Below are 27786 nucleotides of genomic sequence, written 5' to 3'. Positions count from 1 at the left end.
CCTCAAATAACATCTGTGCTCTGAAAAAATGGGTATAGGAAGATAGGCCTTTGTCAAATCCAGAGATGCTAGAAATTCCCCCAGCATAACCGAGGTAATCACTGACTTCACCGGTTCCATTTGGAACCATGGAATTTTGAGGGCCGCATTGACTGCTTCAAGATTCATCATTGGTCTCTAGTCCTAGGAGCCTCTCTTTGGCACAATGAAGGATATCGAGTATCTGCCTAAGCCCGAGTCAGACTCTGTAATGGGCTCTAAGGCTACTATATCCAATCATTTCTGGACTGTTGCTCTGACCTTTACCTCTTTTTCTGGTTTCCCCACTGGGGAGACTAGAAAAAGTGCTGTAAGGGGATGATAAACTTGAGTTTGTACCCCTCTCATAGAACATCCAAGTACCCAGCGATCTACAGTGATCTCCGCCCACTTCTTTAAAAATGCTATAAACCTCCCTCCGATGCATGGAGGCTGCACCTCAAATACTGTGTGCAATTTTAGTTGCCATATCTCAAAAAAGATATAGCAGAATTAGAAAAGGTACAGAGAAGGGCAATGAAAATGATAAAAGGGATGGGACGACTTCTCTATGAGGAAAGGCTAAAACATCTAGAGCTCTTTAGCTTGGAGAAGTGATGGCTCAGGGATGATAGGATTGAGGTCTATAAAATACTGAGTGGAGTAGAAAAGGTAGATGTGAATTGCTTGTTTTCTCTTTCCAAAAATACTAGGACTAGGGAGCATGTGATGAAGTACTAAGCTGTAGATTTAAAACAAAAACTGAAGAAAATATTTCTGCTGGTATTCGTTACGGGAGAAATCAGTTAGCTTAGTGGGGTTTAAAAAAGATTTGGATAAATTCCTAAAAGGGAAGTCCATAGACCATTATTGAGATGGCTTGGGGAAATCCACTGCTTATTCGTAGAATAAGCAGCATAAAATCTGTTTTATTACTTGGGATCTATTTATTTATTTATTTTTTAAATTTCTGTACCGTTTTTTCCAAAACGGTTTACAGGGAATTACATACATATAATATTAAAAGTCAATTCAAAATAAGAACAAAAGCAGGCAGATTCAATCTTACATAAAGTCAATTGCTCAAAGAAATGCATCTACAAATAGTTGAGTCTTTAACATTTTCGAAAATGAGTTCCTCTCTCCACATTTTCAAATCTGGTCAACAAGGCCATTCCACAGCTTGACTCCTGCACATGTAAAAGTCATGCCATTTGTTTCCACATATTTAGGGTTAGCCTTTGTTTTCAGCAATGCAGAACTTTTGGAATGCAATAATCTTAGTGGTTGATAACCATACTCTTAAAAATTTCAGGAATCATACCATATAGAAATTGGTGACATAACATAATTGCTTTGTACTGAATTCTGAATACAACTGGTAACCAATGCAATTGTCGAAAATATGGAGTAATATGTTCATATCTTGATGTTCCAGTTATTAATCTGGCCGCGGCATTCTGAACCACCTGCAATGCCCTGCACCTGGTCTTTAGTTGGGTTGGCCACTGGTGGAAACAGGACACTGGGCTTGATGGATCTTCGTTCTGTCCTAGTATGGCAATTCTTATGTTCTTCAGATTGTGGATTCATGCTACTCATAAAGGAGAAGTGCACTGCCGAGGTCTGAGGATTCTGATCATCCCTACCAGCTCTGATGGTCTGAACAGTCTCCACACAATGGGGTCCTGCAGCACTATGACTGCAGCATCATCACCTCCCACAGTGGAAGTGCATACTCAAACTTGGACCTTTTGGGGTGATCCTCAGATGGACTGGGCAATAGAACTCCCCAAAGGAGCAGTGGAGGCTAAAGTAGGCGCTAACACCCCCTCTGATGCTCTTCAGATAGCCAGCCATCCATCACAAATAGGGCATGAATCTGAAATATCCTGCCCTGAGGAATCCATCCTACCCATGTTTAAACAAAAATGACATTTTGAAGCAAATAAAAACTTTTAAATCCAAATTGGGAAATCCAAGATGGCCACCATGGGAGTGAATTTAGTACTAAAATGGTCCGGAAAACCCATATTAAAAAATAAAAAATAGCGATTTTAGGTTTTTTTGGGGTGAAGGGTCCTAGGACTAACCTCCAAACCACCCAAAACCTGATTTTGGAGACTCCCAAAAATCGATCTCACTGTGCCATGCTGTGTGCTGGGAGCTGCAAAAGCTTACAGGGAGATCCTCTGCTTCAAGAAGCCTGGAATCTGGACTGCCAGTTTCTTCTGACTGCCTCTCACGCCCAACATGCCAGTCAGAGACCTTCACCCTCCTGGAATCTGTGCGCACTAACGGGTGGAAGAACGCAGTCGGCCCTGATCCTGGATAAACCACTATGAAGCCATGCAGCCTGTGCTCAAATCCACTAGTAGATGAATCTGGGGTGAGCTAAGTTCCCAGGGGAACGGTCCTCAAGCTCCTGAACTGTGAATGCAGGCTGTCCAGGTGGGTGCACTGCAAAGCAGTCAACCCCCTGGAAGCGGACTCTGCACCTCAGAGTCTGCAATCTCCTGCAGCCAGAGCTGTCTCCCAAGGAGATCCTCTGTAGCATGAAAAAGAAAACAAGCCAAGCAGCGAAGAAATATTTAAGTTAAAGAAAAATAAACATGAGCAGAATAGATTAGCTCCTACTGTAGGAAGACAACTAGAAGCTGGAGGGCAGTCTAGAAGTAAAAGAGGAGGACCAAAACTATGCAAATGTAGCTTCCTACAAGAGATCTTGTGAGATGGGATTGACTACCTGAGAGTTCAGGAATAGAGTGGGGTTGTACAAGAAAGCAATATAACTAACAAATGGAAATGCTTTTCTCATCACTTTCTTCCATTCTCCTAGTTTCTCTTTTGGCAATCTATTCTTTTATTGCTTTCCACAGTCTTTTTAAACTCTCCTTGTCTCCAATTACCATCTTCCATTCTCCTTTCCAATTGTAATGCCTCTCTCCATATACATTTTTCCTTCCCTGCCACTAAATATTTCAGGTGGCCATCTAACTTCTGCCCCATCCCCTTAATACTTTTTGCACTAATGCTTCAATCTTTCTCACTAATACTGTTTCAGCTCTTCTTCCCATTATTGGAGACATCACTACTAATAAGATTACCTAGTGTACAATTCTATTTTAAAAAATAACTCAGTAAAGCAATTCACAGATTTGAAACAGAACTGTAAAATGTCTGGTAGCCCGAAGAACATAGAGGAAATAAAGCTGAATTGGTAAGACTGGGGAGCCACAGTGCAGGCAGGACCGTGGGGAAAGAAGACATTAGTTGAATGGGATGGAAGAGGTCTACAGGAGAAAGACTGAGCAGCGACCATGCAACAATGAGTGTCAATTGCCATACCTGCACAGTAAAAAGATGACAAATTTTGCAGGAGTCCCTTTATTTTGTGGTTTCTTAACCTCCCTCAGCATCTCTCAACATCTCTTCCTCAGGCTAAGTTACGTAGGAACATAGAATTGCCATACAGGGTCAGACCAAAGGTCCATCTAGCCCAATATCCTGCTTCTAACAGTGACCAATTCAGGTCACAAGTATTTGGCAGGATCCCAAAGAGTAGCAAGAATCCATGCTAGCAATACCAGGGTAAATAGTGGCTTTCCCTAAGTCTGCCTTAATAATGGTTTATGGACTCTACCTCCATGAATTTATCCAAGCCTTTCTTAAACCTAGCTATGCCAACTGCTTTTACCACATCCTTTGGAAATGAGCTCCAAATTGTAACTGTACCCTGACAGAAAAAATATTTTGAGGAGATGTATATGAAATCAGTACCCTCCAGTTATACCCTTTCCCCTCTCATTTCAGATGCATGGGCTAACTGCTGTCAATCTACAACGGGTTCTCAACCCAGTCAGGTTTTCAGGATATCCACAATGAATATGCATGAGATAAATTTGCATGCAATCTCTCTATTAAATGCAAATCCATGTCATGCATATTTATTGTGGGCTTAGTGTGTCCTGAAGACTGAACTGAGAACTCCCAATTTATAAGATGTCAAAAAGCTTCTTACATAGAAACATGATGGAAGGTAAAGGCCAAATGGCCCATCTATTCTGCCCATCTGCAGTAACCATTATCTCTTCCTCTCTCTAAGGGATCCCACATGCCTATCAAACGCCTTTTTGAATTCAGACCCAGTCTCTGTCTCCACCACTTCTTCTGGGAGACTATTCCATGCATCTATAAAAAAGTATTTCCTTAGATTACTCCTCTCATTCCAGAGCTTACTTTCAAATGAAAGACTCGATTCAGGCGCATTTATGCCACATAGGTATTTAAACTTCTCTATCATATCTCCTCTCTCCTGCCTTTCCTCTACAGTATACATACTGAGATCTTTAAGTCTGTCCCCATACACCTTATGATGACAACCATGCACCGTTTTAGTAGCCTTCCTCTGGACCAAGTCCATCTTTTTTATATCTTTTTGAAGGTGCGGTCTCCAGAATGTACACAATATTCTAAATGAGGTCTCAGAGTCTTACACAGGGGCATCAATACCTCCTTTTTCTTACTGGCCATACCTCTTCATATGAATCCTAGCATCCTTCTAGCTTTCGCCATCACCTATGTTTTGTCACCTTAAGGTCATCACATACAATCATACCAAAGTCCTGCTCTTCTGTCATGCACATAAGTTCTGAGTGGCAGCAGGTTCAGGACAAATGTTAGGAAGTTCTGTTTCACACAACGAGTTGTGGGCGCTTGGAATGCTCTCCCGGAGGAGGTGGTGGCAGAGGCTACTGTTCTGGGTTTCAAACGCAAGTTGGATGCACACCTTCTTGCAAAACATATTGAGGGATACGGGAAATCCGGGTCTCCAACAAGGAGCACCTAAATGGGCCTCCGCGTGTGCGGATCGCCGGACTAGATGGACCTTGGTCTGTTCCGGTGAAGGCGTTTCTTATGTTCTTACCCCCTAAACTGTACCATTTCTTTGGGTTTTTGCAGCCCAAATGCATGACCTGCATTTCTTAGCATTAAATTTTAGCTGACAAATTTCAGACCATTCTTCAAGCTTCGCCAGGTCTTTCTTCATGTTATTCATACCATCCGGGATGTCTACTCTATTGCAGATTTTGGTATCATCCGCAAAGAGGCAAATCTTACCTGACAGCCCTTCAGCAATACCACTTATAAAAATGTTAAAAAGAATAGTCCCAAGAACAGAACCTTGAGGCACACCACTGGTAACATCCCTTTCCTCAGAGTGATATCCATTAACCACTACCCTCTGTCATCTTCCACTCATCCAGTTCTTGACCTTACCCTCTGTCGTCTTCCACTCATCCAGTTCTTGACCCAGCCCGTCACTTTGTGGCCCATCCCGAGGGCACTCAGTTTATTTATTACACGTCTGTGTGGAACACTATCAAAGGCCTTGCTAAAATCTATGTACACCACATCTAGCACACTCCCTCTATCCAATTCTCTGGTCACCTAGTCAAAGAAATTGATCAGATTTGTCTGACAAGACCTACCTCTAGTGAATCCATGTTGCCTCTGGTCCTGCAATCCACCAGATTCCAGAAACGTCACCATTCTCTGTTTTAAAAGCGTTTCCATTAAATTGCTTACCACAGAAGTCAGACTTACTGGTCTGTAATTCCTCATTTTTTCCCTACTTCCACTTTTATGTAGAGGGACCCTGCCCTCTCCAGTCCTCTAGTACCACTCCAGACTCTACAGAAGCATTGAAAAGGCCAGTCAGCAGAGCCACCAGAACTTCCTTAAGTTCCTTCAGCACCCTTGAATGTACACCATCTGGCCCCATTGCTTTGTCTGCCTTTAATTTAGCTAGCTTCTCATGAACACAACTCTAAAAACTGATCAGGGTCAACCATTCCTCCATCCCTATTCGTGTTTGTCTTCTGCTGTCCCGCTCCCAGCACTTCAGCTATGAACACAGAAATATTTGTTAAGCAATTCGGCCTTTTCTTTATCAATTCTACATATTCCTCCCCTTCGCGTTTGAGTCTCATAATGCCATTTTTGCACTTCTTCCTATCACTGATATATCTAAAAAAATGTCTCCCCATTTTACCGTGTCTGTTATTTTTTCTTCCATTTGTATTTTTGTTTCCTGACTACTCGACCAGCCTCTCTTAACTTTTACAGATCTTTTCACCTTTCTTCCTCTTTCTGCGATGTTTTGTAGTTATGAAAGCTAACCAATTATTCCTTACCTTCTCAGCAACTACTTTTGAGAACCAAAGAGGCCTTCTTTTTCTCTTACTTTTACTTACTTGCCTCACAAATAGGTTTGTCGCCCTTATAATAACTCCTTTCAGTTTTGACCTCTGCATTTCTACTCCTTCCAGACATTCCCATCCAGACAATTCCTTGACATAATCCCCCATCCAAACAAAGTTAGTTGGTTGTTTTTTTAAGTCTAGAACCTTTACTTTTGAATGATCCTTCTCTATACTCTTTGCCATTTTTACTAATTTCTGTATATTTTACTAATTTCTGTATATTCTGTATCAGTAGTTCTATGTAACCCTGAATCCTGCTTAATCTTTCCTGGCATTTGGACTGGTAGCTACAAGTCTTCTGGGGACAAGGGCCCTAATATTTCCTAAAAGTTTTTTAGGTGGGCTCCAGATAACGTATTTATTAATATTAACCATTTCAGTAGACCCACAGGGACTTACTGCAGTGCACTGTCTCAGCAGACAAGACTGCTTCATGCGACCGGGGCCCCCAAACTTCTTCATGTCCTTGCAGAAGTGACACTCCCCACACTCCAAGCGCAGACAAGCGTGACAGCGGCGGCACCGCGTCCGGCGCCGGCGAGATCCTCCCCCACCTCGGCTCGACGACATTGACCAAGTACCACCTCAGCTGCGCCGGGGGCTGTGCAAAAAGGAAAATAAGAAAGAGGGGCATCAGTGGCGAGACAAGTCACATCATCACTGTAAACCTGCAAGGGAAACCATTATCATCAATTAAAGTCCAAAAGGAAAATCCTGCAACATCAGTTCTCATTTTAAACTGACAACTATACCTATGTTATTATCAATGTGTGGATGTGCATATTATATAAACACACACATTATGTATACAGACATTTTATACACATATATCTATATATCTAATCATATCCACAAATATGCATATATACATATTGTTGCCTGAAAGCAAAAAGTGTTGTATATGCACTTGATGTGAAACAAAGAAAATGAGACGTGTGAATGTCATTATAAAATCACCAATAATATATCAAATTTTATTTTTTTTAAATAAAATAGTACAGTATCAGTACCACACTCTTTGGCATTCAGTACACTAATCCATGATCTTCTTAAAATATATGCCTGTCTCGTGTAAAGCAAAAATTACATATATGACACTTTTTCAGGCAACAATATATATATACATACACACATACATATGCTGTTTATTTTTTTGATAGTCTACCTTCTGTAGATCAAGGGGAGAAACCTTGGCCATCACGTTGCAGCGCTATCTAGTGGCCTGTCAAGATATACTTGTACCAGTTACCATACAGATCCACATTCTGTAGTCCCTGTTCAAGTTCAATTTATTTGTTATACCGTAAATATAAAACCAGGGTTAAAATCTAAGCAGTTTACATCATTAAAAAAAAAGGTGGGGAAACAAACTAAGACCATTAACAAGGGCAAAGTCTACAAGCATCAATAGGAACATGAGGTAAGAACGAAAAAGTTAGTTACAATGAAATCTAGGGTATGGAGAAAGGGAAAAGGATAAAACCTTAGATTCGTTTTCCTTTTTAAAAAAAAATAAAAAAAATTAATCTGTTTAGTTGAACTGTTATTGCTTTTAATTGAGCCTTAAATTTTGAAAACAAACTTTTGTTGCAAAGGTAGTGTGGTAAGGAGTTCCAGAGTGTAGGTGCCATAAACGAGAAAGAAGAATTCCTGTGGACATCAAGAAATAGTTATCTGAATGATGGGACAGTTAGCAATTGTTGTTATGAGGATCAGAGGGCTCTCTGTGGAGAATAATAAACTCAAAAACTGAATAGGGAATAAAGAAAGACTACTTGATAGTATCTGGTAAGAAAGAACATTGTATTTGAAAGGAATTCATTATGAAACAGGCAGATGTGTTCATCTTTTAGAAGAGGAGTGACATGATCGAACTTTGACCGACAATAAAGTAGTCTTACTGCAGTATTTTGAACTAACTGTAACTGATGTAGCTGATACTTTGGGAGACCGATAAGGATGGAGTTAAAATAGTCCAAGTTAGAGAGTACCAGGGAATATATTAAAATACAAAGTGAACTCAATTGAAAAAAATATCTAACTGATTGGATTCGTCAAAGAGGAAAGAAAGAGAAGGAAACTACCTTCGGAATGTATAAATGAAAAGATAGAGTGTTATGAATCACAACTCCTAAGATCTTAGTCGTTTGTTGAAAGTTGAAAGGGAACACCTTTCATATTAAAGTTGAAAGATTTTGCTGGTGAAAATTTTGAGAGGAAGACCACTACTGAGGTTTTTTGAGAATTGATCTCTAACTTGTTGATCGTTAACCAATCTGCAATTTTGTCTAATTTCTCAGAGATGAGTGAATAACTGGATGATGAAAGTCCAGTGGTAAAATTAGCTGGATGTCATCAGCATAGATAAAGAAGGTAAACCCTGCCTAGAGACTGAAACAGCAGTCTGAGGGGAGCAAAGAAGATATTGAAAAGAATAGGTCCCAACTCTGAACCCTGTGGTACGCCAGATTGAAGTGAGTGAATATTAGAAAAAGTTTTGGAGTAGTAAACTGAAAATGTTTGATCAGTGAGGTATGACTGAAACCACTGAAAGGCAGACCCTTTAATTTGTATTTCTTTAAGCCAATTAAGGAGAATATCATGGTCAACCAAGTCGAAAGCGGCAGACATGTCGAGAGAAAAGAGAACAGTGTCACGGTTGCTATCCAGGATCTGTCTTATGTGATTTAAGAGACCTAGGAGTGTGTGATCTGTGGAATGGTGTTGGTGAAAACTGGTTTGGCAAGGATGCAGTACATTAGTGCTTGTTAGAAAATCAGATAATTGAACAGACTACTTTTTCAATTATTTTAGAAACAAATGGCAAATTTGAGATTGGTCTGTAATTGGCTACAGTATTAGGGTCATGTTTTTGGTTCTTCAAAAGAGGGGTGATTATAGTTTTTTTTCCAGTCATGAGGGAAATCTCCAACTGAAAGACTATTGTTAACGATTGATAGTAATGGTTCAAGGAGTCGATTGAGGAAGCACGATAAAAGAAAAGCAGGAATAGGGGTCAGTTGGGGGAGATGAAAGTTTTAAAGATGTAACTATTTTCTTTAAGGAAGCACAGGTTTGAAGATTGAAAGAAGTGAGTGCTGAAACTGGCAATTACTGAGCTAGATGTAAGGTGGCTTTATATAAACAGGAGACCCTTCTTTCACACAGTTGTAAATGAAGGCTTATGTCATTGTGTACCTGCAAAGGCAACTCCAATTGGAATTAGAAACTTAAACAACCAGAAGGGAGTCACTTAGCCAAAACACCCTGGGAAAGCAAGTATCAAGAGGCAAAAAGCTCTGAATCCCTATTCCCATCCTCTTGGTCATCCAATCCTAAAGTCCATCACAAGTGATATAATTGTAAACAGCAGAAAAAGTAGAGACAATAAATACATAGAAACATTGAATAACCTGGCAGATAACTGCAAAGGCCATCCAGTTTGCTCATCTTTCTTCCCTGCTGCAATATTGCAGGCCCAACTTGAGGCTCAGCTTTATCCTCATTTCCCTGCACTGCCTCCAACATGATGATGTTTCAATGTATCCACCACTCTTTCTACGAAGAAATAAGTTTATTTATTGACCTTTATATTCTACTAGACCAACAAACATCACTCAAGTGACTTATCAAATATCATGCATAAAATCACAAATCAGAATGATAAAATGCAAGCGCAAAGCATAGATCAAAATCATATCCTAAAAATTTAAGCAAATTAAGTCTTCACTGTTTCTTGAAAACAGCAATAAACCTAATTCCAAATGAACATGAGCTGATAAGGAGTTACATAGTCTTAAAGCACGATCTCAAGTACCTGAAATTTAGAAGAACATAAACATCACAACCCATCCCCACACAAAGCCTTAAACATCAAAACAAATACCTTGAATTTCACGTATCACAGAACTGGCAGTCAGTGGAGAGCTTTAAGTACAGGGAAACATGTTTGTACTGGTTATTGTTAACTAACAGCCTAGCTGCTGCATTTTGAATCATTTAGAGAACCTGCACATATACATGGAAAGTCCAAGAGAAAGGGAACTGCAAAAAAAAATAAAAAATAAAAAAAAAATAAAATCAATGTTAAGTTGAATTACAGATTGCAACACTGCCCGAATGTCATCACCAGAAAACACACATCTCCATACACACACAAGGCAAAACTTGTATAAGAAGCTCTTTGCTGCTGACTTAACAAGTTCTAGATCTTGAATTTAAACAGGACAGATCTCCAAGAACCAACATTGACCCACTATCCTGTGGAGATGACCAACCTTCCCCCAAATACCTCAGGTTTCTGAAAATTAAGTGACAGCTTATTTTGGCCTATCCATGCCTGAACTGACATCATAAACTGCTTGCTAAAAACAGGAAAAAATGCCGGTAACTGATCAGCAGTAACTGAGTTGCATATAATGTAAAATGTCAAATAACCCAAATGGACCCGTTTTCTTCCACAAAGCAATTATGTGAAATAGTGTAGTATGGTACCACAAATTCATTGCTCATAGTAAATATAACTATGTTCTTAAGATTACTCCTAAAGACTACCTTCTCTAAGTCTCATGCACCGATTTGTTTGTGAACTTCTTTTGCACTTATTGTCAATTCTTGTGTATTACTTATATCTCTGAGGTATTTGAATATCCTCTATGACAGATTCCCTCATCATCCTCTTGCATATACATTTACATCTTCAAGCCTCACCTTGTGTGGTCTATGATACAGCTTTGGCTTTTTACTGGCTCTACTCAGAATCACAATAAATGCTGCAAAAGGGAGAAAGGGAAAGAGCTGGGTTTAGAGTCATTAGTTCTGCAAGCTCTGCCTGCAAACGCTTGGTGTAACTAGGCCAAGAAAAAAGGTCCCAGCCCTCTCTGAGCCACTCCCAAGTCAGCAGCAGGACTGGAAAAGGCAGTTTTCGGTTCTAAGGCAGAATGTCACTAAATTCAGTTTCAAACAAAAGAGGGGGGGGGGGAAATCACACACTCAACTTTCACAACTCTGTCAATGCACCTCAGTTCTTTCCTTACTAAGATCCCATATATAAAAATTCTGCTAATGAGTTTCAATCCTGATCTGCAGCACCTTTACAACTCTTAAAAGAGACAAGCTCTGTGTATTTGGAGCCACTCCAGCACTCTATATCCCTGTGTCTGTGTTCTGGGACACCTAGTCCTATAAGTGAAAGGATTCATAATCCATAATTATAATTTACAAAGTATATATTGTCAGTGTCATAGAAAGAGACAATGATTATAGTTTGAACTGTATTGTGCTGTTCACCCTGTTAGTGCTGGCATAACTCTAGCCCAGAAGAAATTTCTAGTCATATGGTAATGGGTGGAAAGAGAAAACCTTAAACCTATCTAAGGAAATACATTCATATGTTACAGAGTGATAGAAAAATAGTCCTGTAGTTGGACTGGGAGCCTGTAGATATTACATCCTACAAACTCCAGAAAAAGGTTTTCTTTGATGCAATGCAAGTGTTAAGAACAGAACCATTACAATGCTTGAGAGACTAAGATCATTCCTGGCATATACACAAAACAAAACAAAACTCATCTTTGAAAACGGTCTTTGAAAACAACCATTCATACCAATGTCAGCAGTTCTGACACTATTTAAAAAAAAACCTTTTACAAGATTGCGAAAATACAAAATAAAAATCTATTATAGCCCTAAATTCCCAGATTAATTCAAAAAACATCTCTTTTGATTTCTCCTATTTGCTGAAGAATTTCATGCAAATGTTGCTACTTTTCTATTCAAGACAGTAGTGTTTGCACTTAAAAAACACTTTGCTCTACCTTTATCTTTTTTTTTAAAAATTCTTTATTTATGCATTTTTAAACTTTTGATAATAACATCCGTCAAAAAAAAGAAAATATACAATGAACAGAAAATATCTAAACAATAAGAACTGATGTTCTCAATTTAAAGTTTCCAGGAAACATATTAATTAAATCAGAGTATAATTAATCCACAATTTTTGGAGAAGGAGCTGAACGATGAACTGAACTACATTATTCCATAAAACTCTTAGAGGTCCTTTTACAAAGGCGTGGTAGCGGTTTAACGCACGGAATGCCGCACGTTACACAGCCTGCCGCGCTAGTACCTAACGCCTCCATTGAAGAGGCGTTAGGATTTTAGGCTGCCATGGGGGTTAGTGCGTGATGAAATGTCCGACGCGCTAATCCCTGTAGCGCGCCTTGATAAAAGGAGCCCTTAGGGAAATAAAGATGAAGCTTTATGATCCCCCCCCAAACCTATTTCCGACTGAGCTGTTCTACTTGGGTACCCTTATCAGGAGGTGAAGTTACTTGACCTTTAACAGAAATAAATTTAGATAGCTGTTGCGGCTCGTAAAATCATATCTATTTTCTTTATAAACCATTACACATTTACAGGGATAGCTCAATGTGAAGGTTGCTCCCAACTGAAGGACCCGTGTCTCAAAATTAAGAACTGTTTTCTTCTTTTCTGGGTGGCTCTAGATAAATCCAGGTACATCGATACTTTATAAGTCATAAAGGGAAGATCTCGGTATTTAAAAAACAATTTCAAAGCCACTCTCTGTCTGAGTCCCTAGCAAGGCAAATTAATAATATTGCAGGGATCTGAGCTTCTACATCTGACCTCTCAAGGAAATTAGTCAGGTCCAAACTATCAGCAGAGAGATTCTGCTGGTTAGGACTCTGTGATTTTACCTTAGTTGGTAGGTAATAAATTTTAGAGACAGGTGGATAAGATGGCTCAGGTGTGTTCCGAACCTCATTCAAATATTTTTTAAACATTTCCATTGGTGTAATGGTCAAAACTTTTGAAAAATTAATAACCCCAAGGTTACATTTTCTGGTAGCATTTTCTAACATTTCACATTTAAAATGCAAGTTCCCGCTATCTTTAACCCAGATCAAAGCTTGTCTCTCCAAAGTTTTTAGTCTGGTTTCATAGTCCAAAGACTTGTTTTCAGACTAGATATTCTGTTCTTTATCTCCACATGTCCCGATAGTACAACTGTTCACAGATTAGAAAGTTACTGGATTTGGCTACCCAAAGAGGACTGTAAGCTAACTTATTGCTTCCCATATCGTCTCCATACTGAAGACCATGGGTCTCTGCAGGAGTGCTAAATCCACACTGAGTTCCCCTGTAACACCAGTACCTAGAACTGCTGCTGCCAAAGAAATCTGCATGTGAACCTCCTCCTCCTCACTTGCATCCAAGTCCTCCACTGACAATGCTGGCTTATCCTCCTGGTGCCAATCAGATTCGCTCTGGCCATACATCAAGGGAGCGTCTCGGGTATGCTTAACGTCCAACGCTGATTCCATAGCCAAGGGACGCTTGGGTGGGCTCTGCTCCTCTAGAGATAAAGTGGCACCCTAACTGGAGTGCTTGCACGCCTCAGTCTGCATGCCTCCTCCTGCCGAGGATTCATCCGGATGCTGCATTCGGGGGGGGGGGGAGGGGGGGGCGCGGGGGTATGTTGCACGAAAGCATCCATCGGCCCGGTAAGCAGTGCAGGTTCCTCCGGGAAAATCCGAACTTTAGATCTACGTTTCACCATGAGTTAGGGAAAGCAAAAAGGATATTCTCCTGGGGATGGCATCTCCATACTCCCTTCAAGCCGTCATCTTAGATTTGCTCCTCCTCCCTTGTCTCGCTCTACTTTTATCTTGTGGGTTTATTCTTCACAACTTTACTCCTTTTTCTGTCATACTGTCGTATCCTCAAACATTTTACATGGATGCTTGAACACTGAATTCATCCATGGATATATTTATCCACAAGACTGCCTGGATATCTTGACACAAAATTTTCACACAGCATATTTAACTACCATGACTCATCCACAGTGAATACTCACTACACAAGTTTGTATATATATTCTTTTCTCAAACATAAGAATTGCCAAACTGGGACAGACCAAAGGTCCATCAAGCCCAGTATCCTGTTTCCAAAAGTGGCCAACCCAGGTCCCAAGTACCTAGCTAGATCCCAAGTAGTAAAACAGATTTTATGTTGCTTAACCTAGCAATAAGCAGTGGATCTCCCCAAGCCATCTCAATAATGGTCTATGGACTTCTCTTTTAGGAAATTATCCAAACTTTTTTTAAACCCCACTAAGTTAATTGATTTCACAATATTCTCTGGCAACGAATTCCAAAGTTTAATTACACATTGTGTAAAGATATATTTTCTCTGGTTTGTTTTAAATCTACTACTTAGTTGCTTCATCGCATGTCTCCTAGTCCTAATATTTTTGGAAAGAGTAAACAAGCAATTCACATCGAAAGATAGGTTCTTATCTTTGCTAATCTTCTTTCTTGTAAATCCACACTTTATTCCGGGACCAGTGGGTTATTTCCCTCCACCTGCCAGGATCTGTAGGAAGCCTCAAATTTCAGAGACTTTTATCCACTCCCCCTCATACCTCATTACTGAGCATGCTTCCCTGCTCACCAGTCAGTCTTAAAGCAGCCAAGAACATCTGTAGAGGATAATAACAGAGAGAGAGAACAACTCAATTTCGCTCATATAAACAACAGCAATGAAAACGAAATAACAGGTTATGAAACTTTGGAAACCTGAATGGCAAAACAGTGCTATAGGGAGACACAGCCTGCACTGTCAGAAAGGGGGCACCTGAACTGGGACACCTCCCACAAAAAAAATTAAGTGCTAAACCCAGTCTGATGGCACTAAAGGCTGGTCAGAAAACAGAAATCCAACTTACCAGCACTTGTAAGGCAGACAATTGGCGAATCAGCAAGTATAGGGCTGGTTCCCGGAATAAAGTATGGATTTACAAAAAGATTAGCAAAGGTAAGAACCTAATCTTTCATTTTTGTACAATCCCACTTTATTTCGGGACCAGTGGGACGTAACAGAACAGCCCTGAAAATTCAGGGTAGGACTGAAAAGCCCACTGCCAAAACAAAGGCACCAAAAGCAGTATCCTGCTTGGCTGCCACATCGATCCTGTAGAACAGGGCTGCCCAAGTTCAGTCCTCGAGATCTACTGGCAGGCCAGGTTTTCTGGATATCCACAATGAATATGCATGAGAGGGATTTACATACCAAGAAGGCAGTGCAGGCAAATCTCTCTCAAGCATATTCATTGTGGATATCCAGAAAACCTGGCCTGCCAGTAGATCTCGAGGACCGGACTTGGGCAGCCCTGCTGTAGAACTTGGTAAATATATGCAAGGAGGAACAAGTAGCAGCCCTGCAAATCTTGTCCAGAGAAACAGCCAGCAACTCTGCCCCAAGAGGAGGAAAACCCCCTCTTGTTGAATAAGCCCACACCCCAAGAGGGGGCTTCTTTCCAGCCACCACATAAGCCATAGAAATGGCCATGCGAATCTACCTGGAAATGGTAGCCTTAGAAGCAGGCTTCCCTCTGTTGGCAGGGCCTGCCAAAACAAACAGGTGATCAGACAGGCGAAACTTGTTGGTGACCTCCAGATACCACAATAAACTCCTGTACACATCCAAGGACTGCAACACCCGGTCCTGCTCCCTTGAACTAGAGGAAGTAAAAGCAGGAAACCGGACTTCCTGATTCACATGGAAAGCAGAAACCACTTTCGGAAGAAACAGTATGTAGCATCACAGCAGAATCTGTAATACGCAGAAAGGGATCCTTGCAGGAGAGAGCTTGAAGATCCAAAACCCTGCGGGCTGAAGTACTAGCAAGGGAGACCTTAGCTGCAACTTGCCCCACAGAAATTGAACCACATCAAGATGAACTACCAATGAGCCTTTCAAGGAAGGAGGGCCCATACATGAAAGACCAGCAATCTATTCCCTGAGTGAAGCTACTGCTAGACCTTTCTTCAGGCCATCCTGCAGAAACTCCAGGACCCGAGGAATCGATGAAAGAGAAGGGTCCACCTGTCTCAGGGTGCACCAAGCCTGGTAATACCTCCAAGCCTTTGCATAGTCTGCCACTGTGCACTTCCGATCGGTCTTCTTTCTGGCTGCAGTTGCCAGGAGTTCGAATGTGGGGCACCCCTATTGATCCAATATGCAATCAAATGCTTTTCAAGAGAGTGACCACTCTTCGTTGGGCCAGTGTCTAACAACTGAAAAAGTCTGCTTGAACGTTGTCCACTCCTGCCACATGCGCCACAGACAGCACCACAAGGTGTCTCTCCACCCACCAAAAGAGCAGCTGAGCCTCCACGCTCAGAGAAAGACTTTTTGTGCCTCCGACGATTGACGGAAGCCACCACTGTGGCATTGTCCGAGAACACATGGACGGATCGATGACGGAGACAACCCTCAAAGTGGAAAAGGGCAGTTCCAAGCAATTGATCGACCACTTGCAGTCTGAGGGCACCCACCAGCCCTGAACAGGGACAGTCATGCACACTGCTCCCCAATCTTTGAGACTCGCATCTGTCAACAAGATCACCCAATCCAAGATCCAGAGCAGAATTCCCTGGGACAACGAGAGAGGACACAACCACCTTGCTAGACTGTTGTGTGCCACCATCGTCCAGGGCAGGGATGAATGTAATGGGGCTTGCTGTGGATTTCAACATGAAAGCAGAGCATCCTGAAGCAGCCACAGAGGGGCTCTGGCCCAAGAGACCACATCGATCGTTGCCACCATGGCCCCAGAATGTGGAGATATTGCCAAGCTTTCGGAACAGGTGTGACCAGAAAGTCCCTGATAATCTGTTGTAGCTTCTCCTGATGGGACACGGGACACAGGTAGAAGCACTGTGTTCTGACCCATGTGAAATCGAACTCCCAGATACTCCAAAGTCTTAGGTGGGCTCGAGGTGACTCTTTCTGAAGTTGATCACCCAGTCCAGATGTTGCAGCAAGTGTACCACCTGACAGACAGCCTGACATCCCCTCGGACAGTTAGGGAGCTTTGATCAACCAGTCGTCCAGATACGGGTGAACCAGGACATCCAAGGTGCGGAAATAGGTCACCACCACCACCACCATCACTTTGGTGAAGATGCGGGGTGCCGTCACCAATCCAAAGGGCAGTGCTGCAAATTGTAAATGCTGTCCCAGAACATGGAATCACAGACACTTCCAGTGGTCCGGGAAAATGGGAATGTGAAGATATACCTCCATCAAATCCAGGGAGGCTAGAAATTCCCCTGGCAACACCGATGTGATCACTGAACGCACCGTCTCCATGCGAAATCAAGGGACTTTCAGGGCTGCATTGACCGCCTTGAGGTCCAGAATTAGTCTCCAATTGTCGGATCCTTTCTTAGGAACGATGAAGTATATTGAGTATCTTTCAGAGCCTGAGTCTCGCTCCAGCATGGGCTCGATTGCCACAATATCCAAAAATCTGCGTATTGTGGCCTGCACCCAAATCACCTTCTCAAGGTGGCCTGCAGAGGAATCCAGAAAATACTTGGTCAGAGGACAGAAAAACTCCAATTTGTAGCCAGCTCTAAGAACCTCCAGAACCTAGCGGTTGGAAGTGATGGCCTTCCATTCTGCCAGAAAGGCCGACAACCACCCCCACCCCGATGCAGAGAGGAGGGGACATCGGCCTGGCATCAGAACTGTTTCTTAGCAGAAGCCACTGGCCAATTTGCTGCGGACTACTGACAGCGAGACCCGCTGAAGCGCGGTGTGGCAGATGAAGAGGATCATTGTCCTGTGGAAGGACCTGAGTATGGATGAGGAACGCCAGAAGAAATGAAAATTAGAATGCCCAGAACTCCTAGATAGGTGCGGGATATAAGGAAACTTCAAAACCAGTTTAACACCTCTCCTCTGATTCCAATTGCGTCTAAGCATTGTAACAGTTTCCCATGGTCCACCAAGTCGAAGGCAGAACTCATGTCAAATTGCATGATCAGGGCGTTAAGGCCTTTACTAAACAAGAAATGCAAATTATCCAAGATAGCCGCCATTACTGTCTCAGTGCTAAACAAAGGCCTAAAACCGGATTGAGTTTCATGCAGAAGAGAGAACTGGTCAAGATATTCCATCAATTGGCTATGTAGCAATCCTTCCATGATTTTTACAATAAATGGAATGGATACTACTGGTCTATAGTTGGTTACTAATGCTGGTGATTCTTTACAATTTTTTTGAATTGGGATTATTATAATATGACCATTATTAGTGAGGAATTTTCCATTTTTTAAGTTATCGGTTAAATAATTCAGCAAAGATAAGTTTGCATTCTGCAAGCTGAAACAAAATAGATGCCAAGCTTGGCAAAAACTTTCAAGATGTCTTACAAGGTTATCACTATCTAAATTGGCTTGAAAGATATTTACTTCATTGAGTGAGGACAATATAAACTTGGTTTCAATCAATACCACACTCTATTATCTTCGGTTATTCAGAATATTGTTTCATTATTTCACAGAAATTTCATTTTAAATTCAGCAGAGCTAGAGTGGATGACGTTAGTATGAATGGGGGGAGTGTTTGCAGTGAGCTTAGTGATTGGATGGTATGACTAGTGAATTAGGAATAAGAAGGGAGATAGAAACGCTGCAGCCATTTTGAGACCGACATGGAGATTATGGTGTTAGTTTTGAAATGGTGAGTGAATGAATAAGTGACAAGACTGCTGAATTTAAAATGAAATTTCTGTGAAATAATGAAACAACATTATGAATAACCGAAGATAATAGTGTGGTACAAGTAATAGTGTGGCCATGTAATCCATTCCGGAGATAAGAAAATCCAAATCACGAAGCACCACAGTGTCAGGATCATGGTGCAGCTTGGAATGGCATGCCAGAGCCACAAAAGAGGAGGTCTACATTGCTTTAACACTAGCCACAGCCAAATCAAACAGATGCTTAAGGATGAAATCCACATGTTGGTTCTGGACATCCTTCAAGACCCCCCCCTATCGCTGGGGAGGGATGTGCACTTCGTGACCTACACCACCGAAGAATCCACCTTCGGGGAAGTAAAGCGCTTGTTAAAGCCATTCACCATGGGATAAAGCCTCAACATGGCTCGAGCACATTTCAAGGGACCCTCAGGAGTCTCCAAGATATCTGTAAGAATCCAAAATCAGGATGATCAGAAAGAGAGGCAGATTGTGACCTCTGGTCACTTATGAGGGAACATTCAGTAGTGAACAACTGTTCCGTCTGTTGTTTCAATTCCTGCAGAGATTAAATCCACAAGATGTGCAACTTTGAAGTGGGTTCCTCCCCCAAATCACAGGTTCCACAAAGGTCTGGATCCTGGAGATCCGCTAGATTTGCCACAACCATGGCCACCGCAAAGCTGCCCTGCAAAAACAGAAGAATGGAAAGAATGTCTGGCGCAACTGCAGGCACAACCAACTTACTCCCCAGTACCCCCACTGGAAGACAAGAAGAAAGACCCTGTTCCCTCGGAGTAGGGTTCCCTGTGACCGGCAGAGTATGGTGGAAGAGAAACAGGCAAAGACTTTTTGACTAAGTATGCCTGATAAAGAATATTCACAAATTAGGGGGGGAACCATCCTCCACGGTTGGAGCCAACTTCTGCACCTCAGATTTGGAATGCTTGGAGGATTTATGAGGTTTTCTGCTGGAGCCATCCTTACGTTTTGTCAAAACATCAACAAGCACACTCCCCAGGGCCCCCTGATGCAAACTTCGAACCCCTTGAAGACCTCAGTGTACGTGGAACACGGCTGTGCATCTGACAGATGATATTTTCTTTCTCAAGGGACCCTCGGCCACAAGAGGGCACCCACTCAAACTCAGGGGCGTAAAATTTCATGGCGACACCAGAAAGTATTTCTTCACAGAGAGAGTGGTTGATCATTGGAACAAGCTTCCAGTGCAGGTGATCGAGGCAGACAGCGTGCCAGACTTTAAGAATAAATGGGATACCCATGTGGGATCCCTACGAGGGTCAAGATAAGGAAATTGGGTCATTAGGGCATAGACAGGGGGTGGGTAAGCAGAGTGGGCAGACTTGATGGGCTGTAGCCCTTTTCTGCCGTCATCTTCTATGTTTCTATGTCTATGTTTCTATGACAGCTATCCACTGCAAATGAGGCAAGAATCCATCCCATCCTGCCCTGCGGAGGCCATCTATGAGTTTTTCTTGCAAAAATGAAGCTGGAAACTATGAAAAACAACTTTAAATTCAAAACAGGAAAAATCCAAGAGCCTTGCTTTCATCGTATCATCATAAACTTTTTTGTTTCAGCGGTATTTCCATGTCATCTGATAAGCATCCTTTTCTCCTGATGCAGCGGGTCTTTGGCGAAACCAGGCTCTTGTTGAGGGAAGGAAACTGTGAGCTGCTCTTTAACCTCAAGTTGGATTACAACTGTGAGTTTGGGACTGCGTGGTTTGAATACCGGTTTGGATCCCAGCATGAAGATGTGATGTCATCTTTTCAAGCTAAGTACAAGATGAGCTTTTCTTGAACATTTGTTTACTGTACTATGTCCAGGTTTGCATTGTGTGTCACTGGAATCTTGTGAACTTCTCTATGCTTTGCTGGCAAGTAGGTCTGAAGCACAGGCTTTTCTCATTAGGCTATTATCCATTGTGGTTTTTATTGCGTTTCCCCCTGTTTGGTGGAGGAGCCAGTGATTTACAAATGTTTGAGCCGTTTCTGGCTTTTTAGCCCTACTTTCTGCTCTGAGGCTAATTTATTCAACATTGCATCAGTTCTGCTTCCTTGTGGTTACACTGTTAAAACTTTGATTTGCTAAGTGTTTGTGTACCTAAAAGTATCTGTTTTTGGCAAAGTTACCGAGTTGTTGGATTTACTATAGTGAGTAGTAAGGCTAACAGCCTAAATCAGCGATTTTGGGGAGGTCTTAAAAAGGGGGGGGGGGGTGTTTTCCTTGCATGGAATTTCATATGGTAAAGTCATGAGAGTCATATCAGTAGAGGCGAAAAACAAAACAACAAAGGCTGATTCAAGAAGCCAAAAGGATTGAAAACAGATTGCAAAAATGTACCCCAGGAGGTGCCCTTAATACCATTGCTGATCTATTTGCCTCCTCTAATCTGTGCTAGCTTTGACCCATGAAACTGCCTCTGCCCTATCCTTGTTTTATTTCTCCTTATCCTACAGCCTCAGGCTATAAGATAATGTTGATCTCATCTCCCTTACTTCCTGGTCTCAACTTGGGGCCCCTTTTATAAAGCTGTAGTAGAGATTCCCACATGATAAATGCAATGCAGCCTATTTAATTTATATGGGCTGCATTACATTTGCAGCACTAGGATTTGCTACAGTGGCTTTGTAAATGGGGCCCTTGGTTCCTTACTTCAACTGTTTCCTATCCTTCTTTTCACTTCCATCTGGTTCACTTTTCACTTCCATCTCAATTCATCATCATTTTCCACCATTTTCTTGAGCATTTAAATACCTTCTTTGATAAGCTGGATTCCTTTCCTGGATCTTTTTTCCATCTATTTTCTCTGGTTCTTGTTCTTTATGATTTCCACATCCACCAAAATAATTCTGAATATTCCTCTCTTCTTTCCATTAGTTCCTTCTTTTTAACCTTTTGACTCATCAAGCTGACAACCACATTCTTTTTACCCTTTTGACTCATCAAGCTGACAACCATCTTTATCGTTCTCCCAGATATTTCTCTCAGATTATGTTTCACTATTGCCAATTTCTAACCATTCATCTATATTAAATATTTTTGCACTCCACCTCATCCTCTCCTCTTTCCACTCACACCCATATTGTGTTTTCCATGACTTACTATTACTCTTTATAGCGTTCCTTTTTCCCCTTAATCCTGTCTCTAGACCTGTACTTCTCAACCAATGTGTCAAGGTGAATTCCTTTGGGTGCAGCAAATAAGCCTCCTATGCTACCACCCAAATGTGCATTCATCCTGACCCCCATTACTCTCTCTCTCACCTTCTCAGGGTTCTAACTTGATAATGCTATAGGTCAGCCACACCTGTGCAGGCTAAAAAAGAAACTAAGGAAGAGACAAAGAAACACCTGCCACCCCAAATGAAGGAGAAGACCATGCCAGATGTGCTAGAACTATTGACAACCAAAAGAAACCACCTCCTCTACTGTGCTGTGCCAAATAATCTTAGGATAGAAAACCAGAAGACATGCCAAACTAGATTAATAATAATAATAATTAATAATAATTTATTTTCTTATATACCGCCAAAGCCATTGTAGTTCGAGGCGGTTTACAACAAGAGGAGCTGGACAGTCAGCGATAAGTTACAAAATAGAATCAATGAATACAAGTACACTGGAAGCAAGTACAAATAAGAGGCGCTGGACAGTCAGCGATAAGTTACAATATAGAATCATTGAATAAAAGTACACTGAAAGCAAGTACAAATAAGAAGAGCTGGACAGTCAGCGACATAGCTATGAATTGGTATACAGAATACGAGAGATAATGAACAACAAATTCTTAGGTGACAAATTAGACCAGTATCATTCCTACAGAATACGAGAGATAATGAACAACAAATTCTTAGGTGACAGATTAGACCAGTATCATTCCTAATAATCAAAAGAAACTTTTTAACATTTTCCTCACTACTGCCACTCATCTAATAATCTGTAACTGGAAGGATAATACTAAGCTTAATTTTAGTGAGTGGTGGAGTTATGTGTGCTCTATACAAAAATATGAAAGTATTATCACTTTAAAATCTTGTAAAATAATACACTTTCGTAAAACTTGGCACCTTTTGATAGTTTCTGTAACTGCTTTTGAGTTTTTTGCCTTTTCGTATTGTTTGCAGCTTGACCGCATATTTAAGTAACTATCTATATAACATATATTACTTGTAAATATGTTTATGTACTTCTATTGGAAAATGCAATAAAATCTTTTTTTTTTTTTAAACAGTTCAGTATTCTGCCTCCAACAATGAAGAATTCAGGTTGACTATCACTGTCAACCAAGGAGAAGCCAGACGGACAGCCCTCCCTCCCCCAGATCACCACTCCTAAAAAGAGAGTCATGCCAGAGGAGCTATAGTCTCTGCTACCACTGAAGAATGAGCCAGTTGGTGCTCATCCCTACTATTCAGAAATTATTTTGGTAAGAAAAAGGGCAAATATACAGCCCACTGGAAAAGAGAGTCTGAAAGAGTAAGGAATCCCAAGAGGGAGGGTGTTTTCGATATTGCTGGCTATGGATGTGAGAGATAAAGGGAGTGGGGAGAAAAACAGAAGAGGGAAGTGCTGGCTTTGTGGATATATAGGAAATGCTGACCTCAGTGGAGGGCAAAAAGATGGGGAAATGCTTACTGTGAATTTCCACAGGAAAGAGATAGCAAGAGGGATGTTCTGGCAGTGTCTAGGATGAGGGATGGAGTAGAAGATACTGAGAAGAGAAAAAAAAATGCAGGAGCAGCATAAGGAAGAGATGGATACAAGATTCTGGATATTTGAGGAAAGAGGTGGAGAGGAAGACAGAAGTTGTAGATCTCCAGAAGAAGAAATGGCTGCAGACAAAACCCTAACAGTAGAACATCTACTGTATGGGGTGATACTGTTATTTGCATCAGTCTAGGGGAGGAGAACATTCCCTTCCCCACTTGCAGAGACTGCATGCCCTCAATAGACTCCACTGGGACTAAATACTGGTCTTGACCTTCAGAAAGAAAGCTCATTTTCTTTTGCTACAGGTTTTTTTATTCCACAAAAGGGGAAGGAAGAAAGGAGAGCTAGGGAAATACAGGCCAGTTAGTCTGACCTCTGTGGTGAGTAAATTACTGGAAAGGCTGCTAAAAACAAAGGATATTACACTTTATGCAATCCAACAGATTATAGGACACTAGGCAATATGTATTTTTTAAACTAGTTGTGACAAAAACTTCTTTGACTGGATGACCAGAGCACTGGTTCAAGGGAAAGCACTGGATATGGTGTACTTCAGTAAGACAGGGTTCAGCAAGAACAACCCATAAACTGAGCATCCTTGGAATGGGCTCTAACATGACTGACTGGATCAAAATCTAGCTCAGTGTGAGGTGACAAAGTAGTGGTAAGTAAGAGTTCACTCCAAGGATATGGATGTTACCTATGGTGTGTAGTGGTGTAGCAAGGGAGAGAGGCGCCTGGGGTGGTGGTGCCCCTCCCTGCTCCCCCCATCTTCACACGTTCCTTCCCCACCCCCTCCTGCCGCATACATGCCCTTCCCTTTCTCCATATCTCTTTAATGTTCCTGTTACGAGCAGCAACCCCCAAGCTGCTGTCGCATCAGCATTGGCTCTTCCTCTGATGTCATTTCTTAGGTGCGGGTCTAGGAAGTAATGTCAAAGGAAGAGCCAACGCTGGCGCGACAGCAGGTTGGGAGTTGCTGCTCTCACCAGGAACGTTATAGAGATATGGGGAAGGGAAGCAGTGCGCACAAAAGTGTGTGTGGGGGGGGTGGGGGAGCGGCCGGAGAGGAAGATGGATGCCTGCACTCTCACTAAGATTGCGCTCGGAGAGGACTGTCCCTCCTTACTACACCACTGATGGTGCACCAGAGGAATCAGTCCTTTGTCTTGTTCAACATTTTTGTAAGCAATTTTGTGGCAAGACCGTCAGGAAAGGTTTGACTCTTTGCAGATGATACCAAAATCTGCAGCAGAATAAACATCATGGGAGGTGTGGATAACAAGAGAAGGTCACTAGCAAAGCCTGAAGAACGATGCACAATTTGACAATTAACATTTAATGCTAAAAAATACAGGGTAATGTACTTGGGCTACAAAAACCCAAGGGAGCAGTACAGTATAGTTGTGAAGTTAGGGTTACCATATTTGTCAAATCAAAAAGAGGACACCTGACCTTACTCTCAGCCCTGCCCTACCCACAGTGCCTTGCCCCACCCATGCCGCTCACTAGCCTGGTCCCTAACTTCCCACTAGCCTGGTCCCCAATCCCCACCAGTCTTGCTCTTTCTCTCTCTCCAGCTCCCTCCCCCAACCCAGCCACACAGAGTCAGGTATGGCATTCTGAATCTCCTCTGTTCCCACATACCTCCTCTGGCACTGCAACATGATCCTGCGACTGTCAGCCTGCCCCGGAAGCCTTCACTCTGCAGGCCTTCCTGTTCCCGCACAAGCGGGACACTGCAGAGCAAAGGCTTCCAGGACAGGCTGACGGCAGCAGGATCATGTCACTAACGCTGCTGGCTGCCCAAAGTTTTGAAATTGCAGCATCAGAGAAGGTATGTGGGGACAGGGGAGATTCAGTCATATCCCACTCCGGGGTGGGGGCTGGACTGGACAGAGTAAGTCCAAAATCTGGACAAACTCCCTCCAGTCCAGGAAACCATCTGGACACCCGGAGAGTCCTCCAAAAACAGGACATGTTCAGGTAAATCCAAACGTCTGGTAATCCTAGGTGAAGTATTTCTGTGCATGAAATAACAGACCTGTAAAAATCTTAAAGTGGCCAACAGGAAGAAAAGGCAACAATGAAAGCCAGAAAGATTATTGGGTGTACAGGGAAAGAAATGGCTAGCAGAAAGGAGGAGGTGACAGTGCTTCTATACAGTATAAGTTTCCAGTGATATGTCATTTGGAGTACTTTGTTTAACCTGGAAACAACATCCTCAAAATTATTTAAAATTGAATGTTCAGTTCACAAGGCAACTACTAATATGGTCAGCAGTTTTTATAATAAAGTATACAAGTACAGACTTAATGATCTAAACATGTATATTCCAGAAGAAAGGAAGGAAAAGGGCGATATGGTAGAGAGTTAAATTACACGGTGGTACAAAAAACCCAGGAGGCAAGTCTCTTTCAACTGAAACGAAGCTCTGGAATAAAAAGAAAATGAATAAGGATAGACAATAAATATTTGCTCTATTACTCCTTATAGAAAGAGTATTGGAGGTATGGATCAGCCTCCCATGAGAGAAATAAAGACTGTATTAGAAAGTGATATTGTTTATCAAATTTAATACATCACCTTCTTTAGCAGCAAATCAAGGTGGTTTACAAAAGCATATTATTAAATTAAAAATAGAAGTGGAGTTCCAAGGTTATTAAAAAATTTGTTATACTGCTTATCATAATTCTAAGCGCTATACAGGTATCAACCTTTACATAGCCACACTTGGCACATACTTAGACAAACTAGGCATAACATCATACAGCTATGCAGACGATATCACCATCCTCCTGCCTGTCGACCAAACCACCCTCAACACAACGAACAAACTACACATTGCACTAGAAACAGTGTTAAAATGGACGAGAGACCACAAATTAAAACCAAACCAAGACAAAACCAAATTCTTACTTCTAGAAAGAAATAAAACCCCAGCCTTCCAACAAGGGAAGCGCCAGGAGTAGAAAAAGGTACAGGGGGAAGTACAAAAAGGTAGGGGGGGCCCTGCAAGGTTTTTAAAAAAGTAAAAATTCTAAAGGGGGGAATACGGGGCAGGGGAGAACAAAAAGGTACGGGGGGGGGGCCTGCCGGGATTTTAAAAAAGTGAAAATAGTACACGGGGGGGGGGGGGGGGGGGGGGAGTACGGAGGGGAGTCCAAAAAGGTACTGAGGGCCCTGCCGGGATTTTAAAAAGTAAAAAATGTACGGGGGGGGCCGCCCCTGCCTGTTTGCCACTAGGCCTGCCTGCCCTGTCCCTATCTGCATGCCAGTCACTAGGTCGGCCTGCCTTGTGCCCTGTCCCTGCCTGCCCTGTCCTTACCTGGAAATCCTCACCTGCAAAATCTCCAAAACAGACTGTATAGATAACCTAATCGTCACACTATTCTACATACCCCCTAATAAATGGAATCAAGAAAAAGATGATTACTACGAGTTCCTCCTTACGAACTCATCAGCAGGCACCTATAATCTTTTAGCAGGAGACATCAATCTACACCTTGAGCATGAAAAGAACTCAAATGTGGCAGACCTACTCTTCTTCCTCACGTCGCTAGGCTTTACCAAGCCCCTCCAAACCACAACACACAACAAAAGCCACCACCTCGACCTGATCACTTTTCTCTCCAACACCTATATCACTCCCAATATAAGTCTCACAGACCAAACATGGTCAAACACCCCCTGGTCCGACCACCTCCTGTGCAATTTCGAATTAACCTGGCTCAAAAAACAACCAGATTAGAAGCCTAACCCCAACCATACAATGAAGATGATCTGGACAAGAGAACAAATAAACCCAGCAGACTTCTGGACACATTACACCCTCATCTCCAATCCGACGCAGACCCCAACTTCCACCTAAACTGGAAAAAATTTAGCGACCAAGTTCTAAACACCACCGCCCCTCTAAGACTTCGCAGGAAAACACTTCGTCCCTCAAACAGCTGGTTTGATGCGGACCTCCTGGCCATAAAACGAGAAGTACGGAAATTAGAAAGAACTTGGTGTAAATCAGGGACTGACATAGACAGACTCACCTGGCGACTAAAAGTCAAAGAATACAAAAAACTGATCAACGAAAAACGCAGTAAACATTACTCCCAACTAATTAACTCCCCTTCTCTAAACAGTAAAACTCTTTTTAGAATAGTTAACTCCCTACTCGACACAGATTCTCACA

General features: G+C 42.0%; 1 protein-coding gene across 8 annotated transcripts in view; it reads right to left on the bottom strand.

Moving 5' to 3' along the window:
• The window catches only part of FBXL19 (F-box and leucine rich repeat protein 19), a 192920-nt gene that overhangs the window by 124403 nt on the left and 40731 nt on the right, over positions 1 to 27786 (bottom strand). For 3 of the 8 annotated variants that reach the window (XM_033945289.1, XM_033945287.1, XM_033945288.1), the window contains 3 exons: positions 10171 to 10328; positions 9698 to 9842; positions 6684 to 6885 (listed from right to left, as the gene is read on the bottom strand). In XM_033945289.1, the coding sequence (XP_033801180.1) occupies positions 6684 to 6854 (171 nt within the window). In that variant the 5' untranslated portion in view covers positions 6855 to 6885; positions 9698 to 9842; positions 10171 to 10328. The remainder of the gene's footprint in view (positions 1 to 6683; positions 6886 to 9697; positions 9843 to 10170; positions 10329 to 27786) is intronic. The other 5 variants (XM_033945294.1, XM_033945286.1, XM_033945290.1 and 2 more) reach the window with 3 other exon arrangements.

Source organism: Geotrypetes seraphini, chromosome 5 (assembly GCF_902459505.1).
Source record: "Geotrypetes seraphini chromosome 5, aGeoSer1.1, whole genome shotgun sequence".
NCBI classification, from domain to species: Eukaryota; Metazoa; Chordata; class Amphibia; order Gymnophiona; family Dermophiidae; genus Geotrypetes; species Geotrypetes seraphini.
Note: the sequence above shows the minus strand (reverse complement) of the source record. Positions and strands in the feature narration are given on the sequence as shown.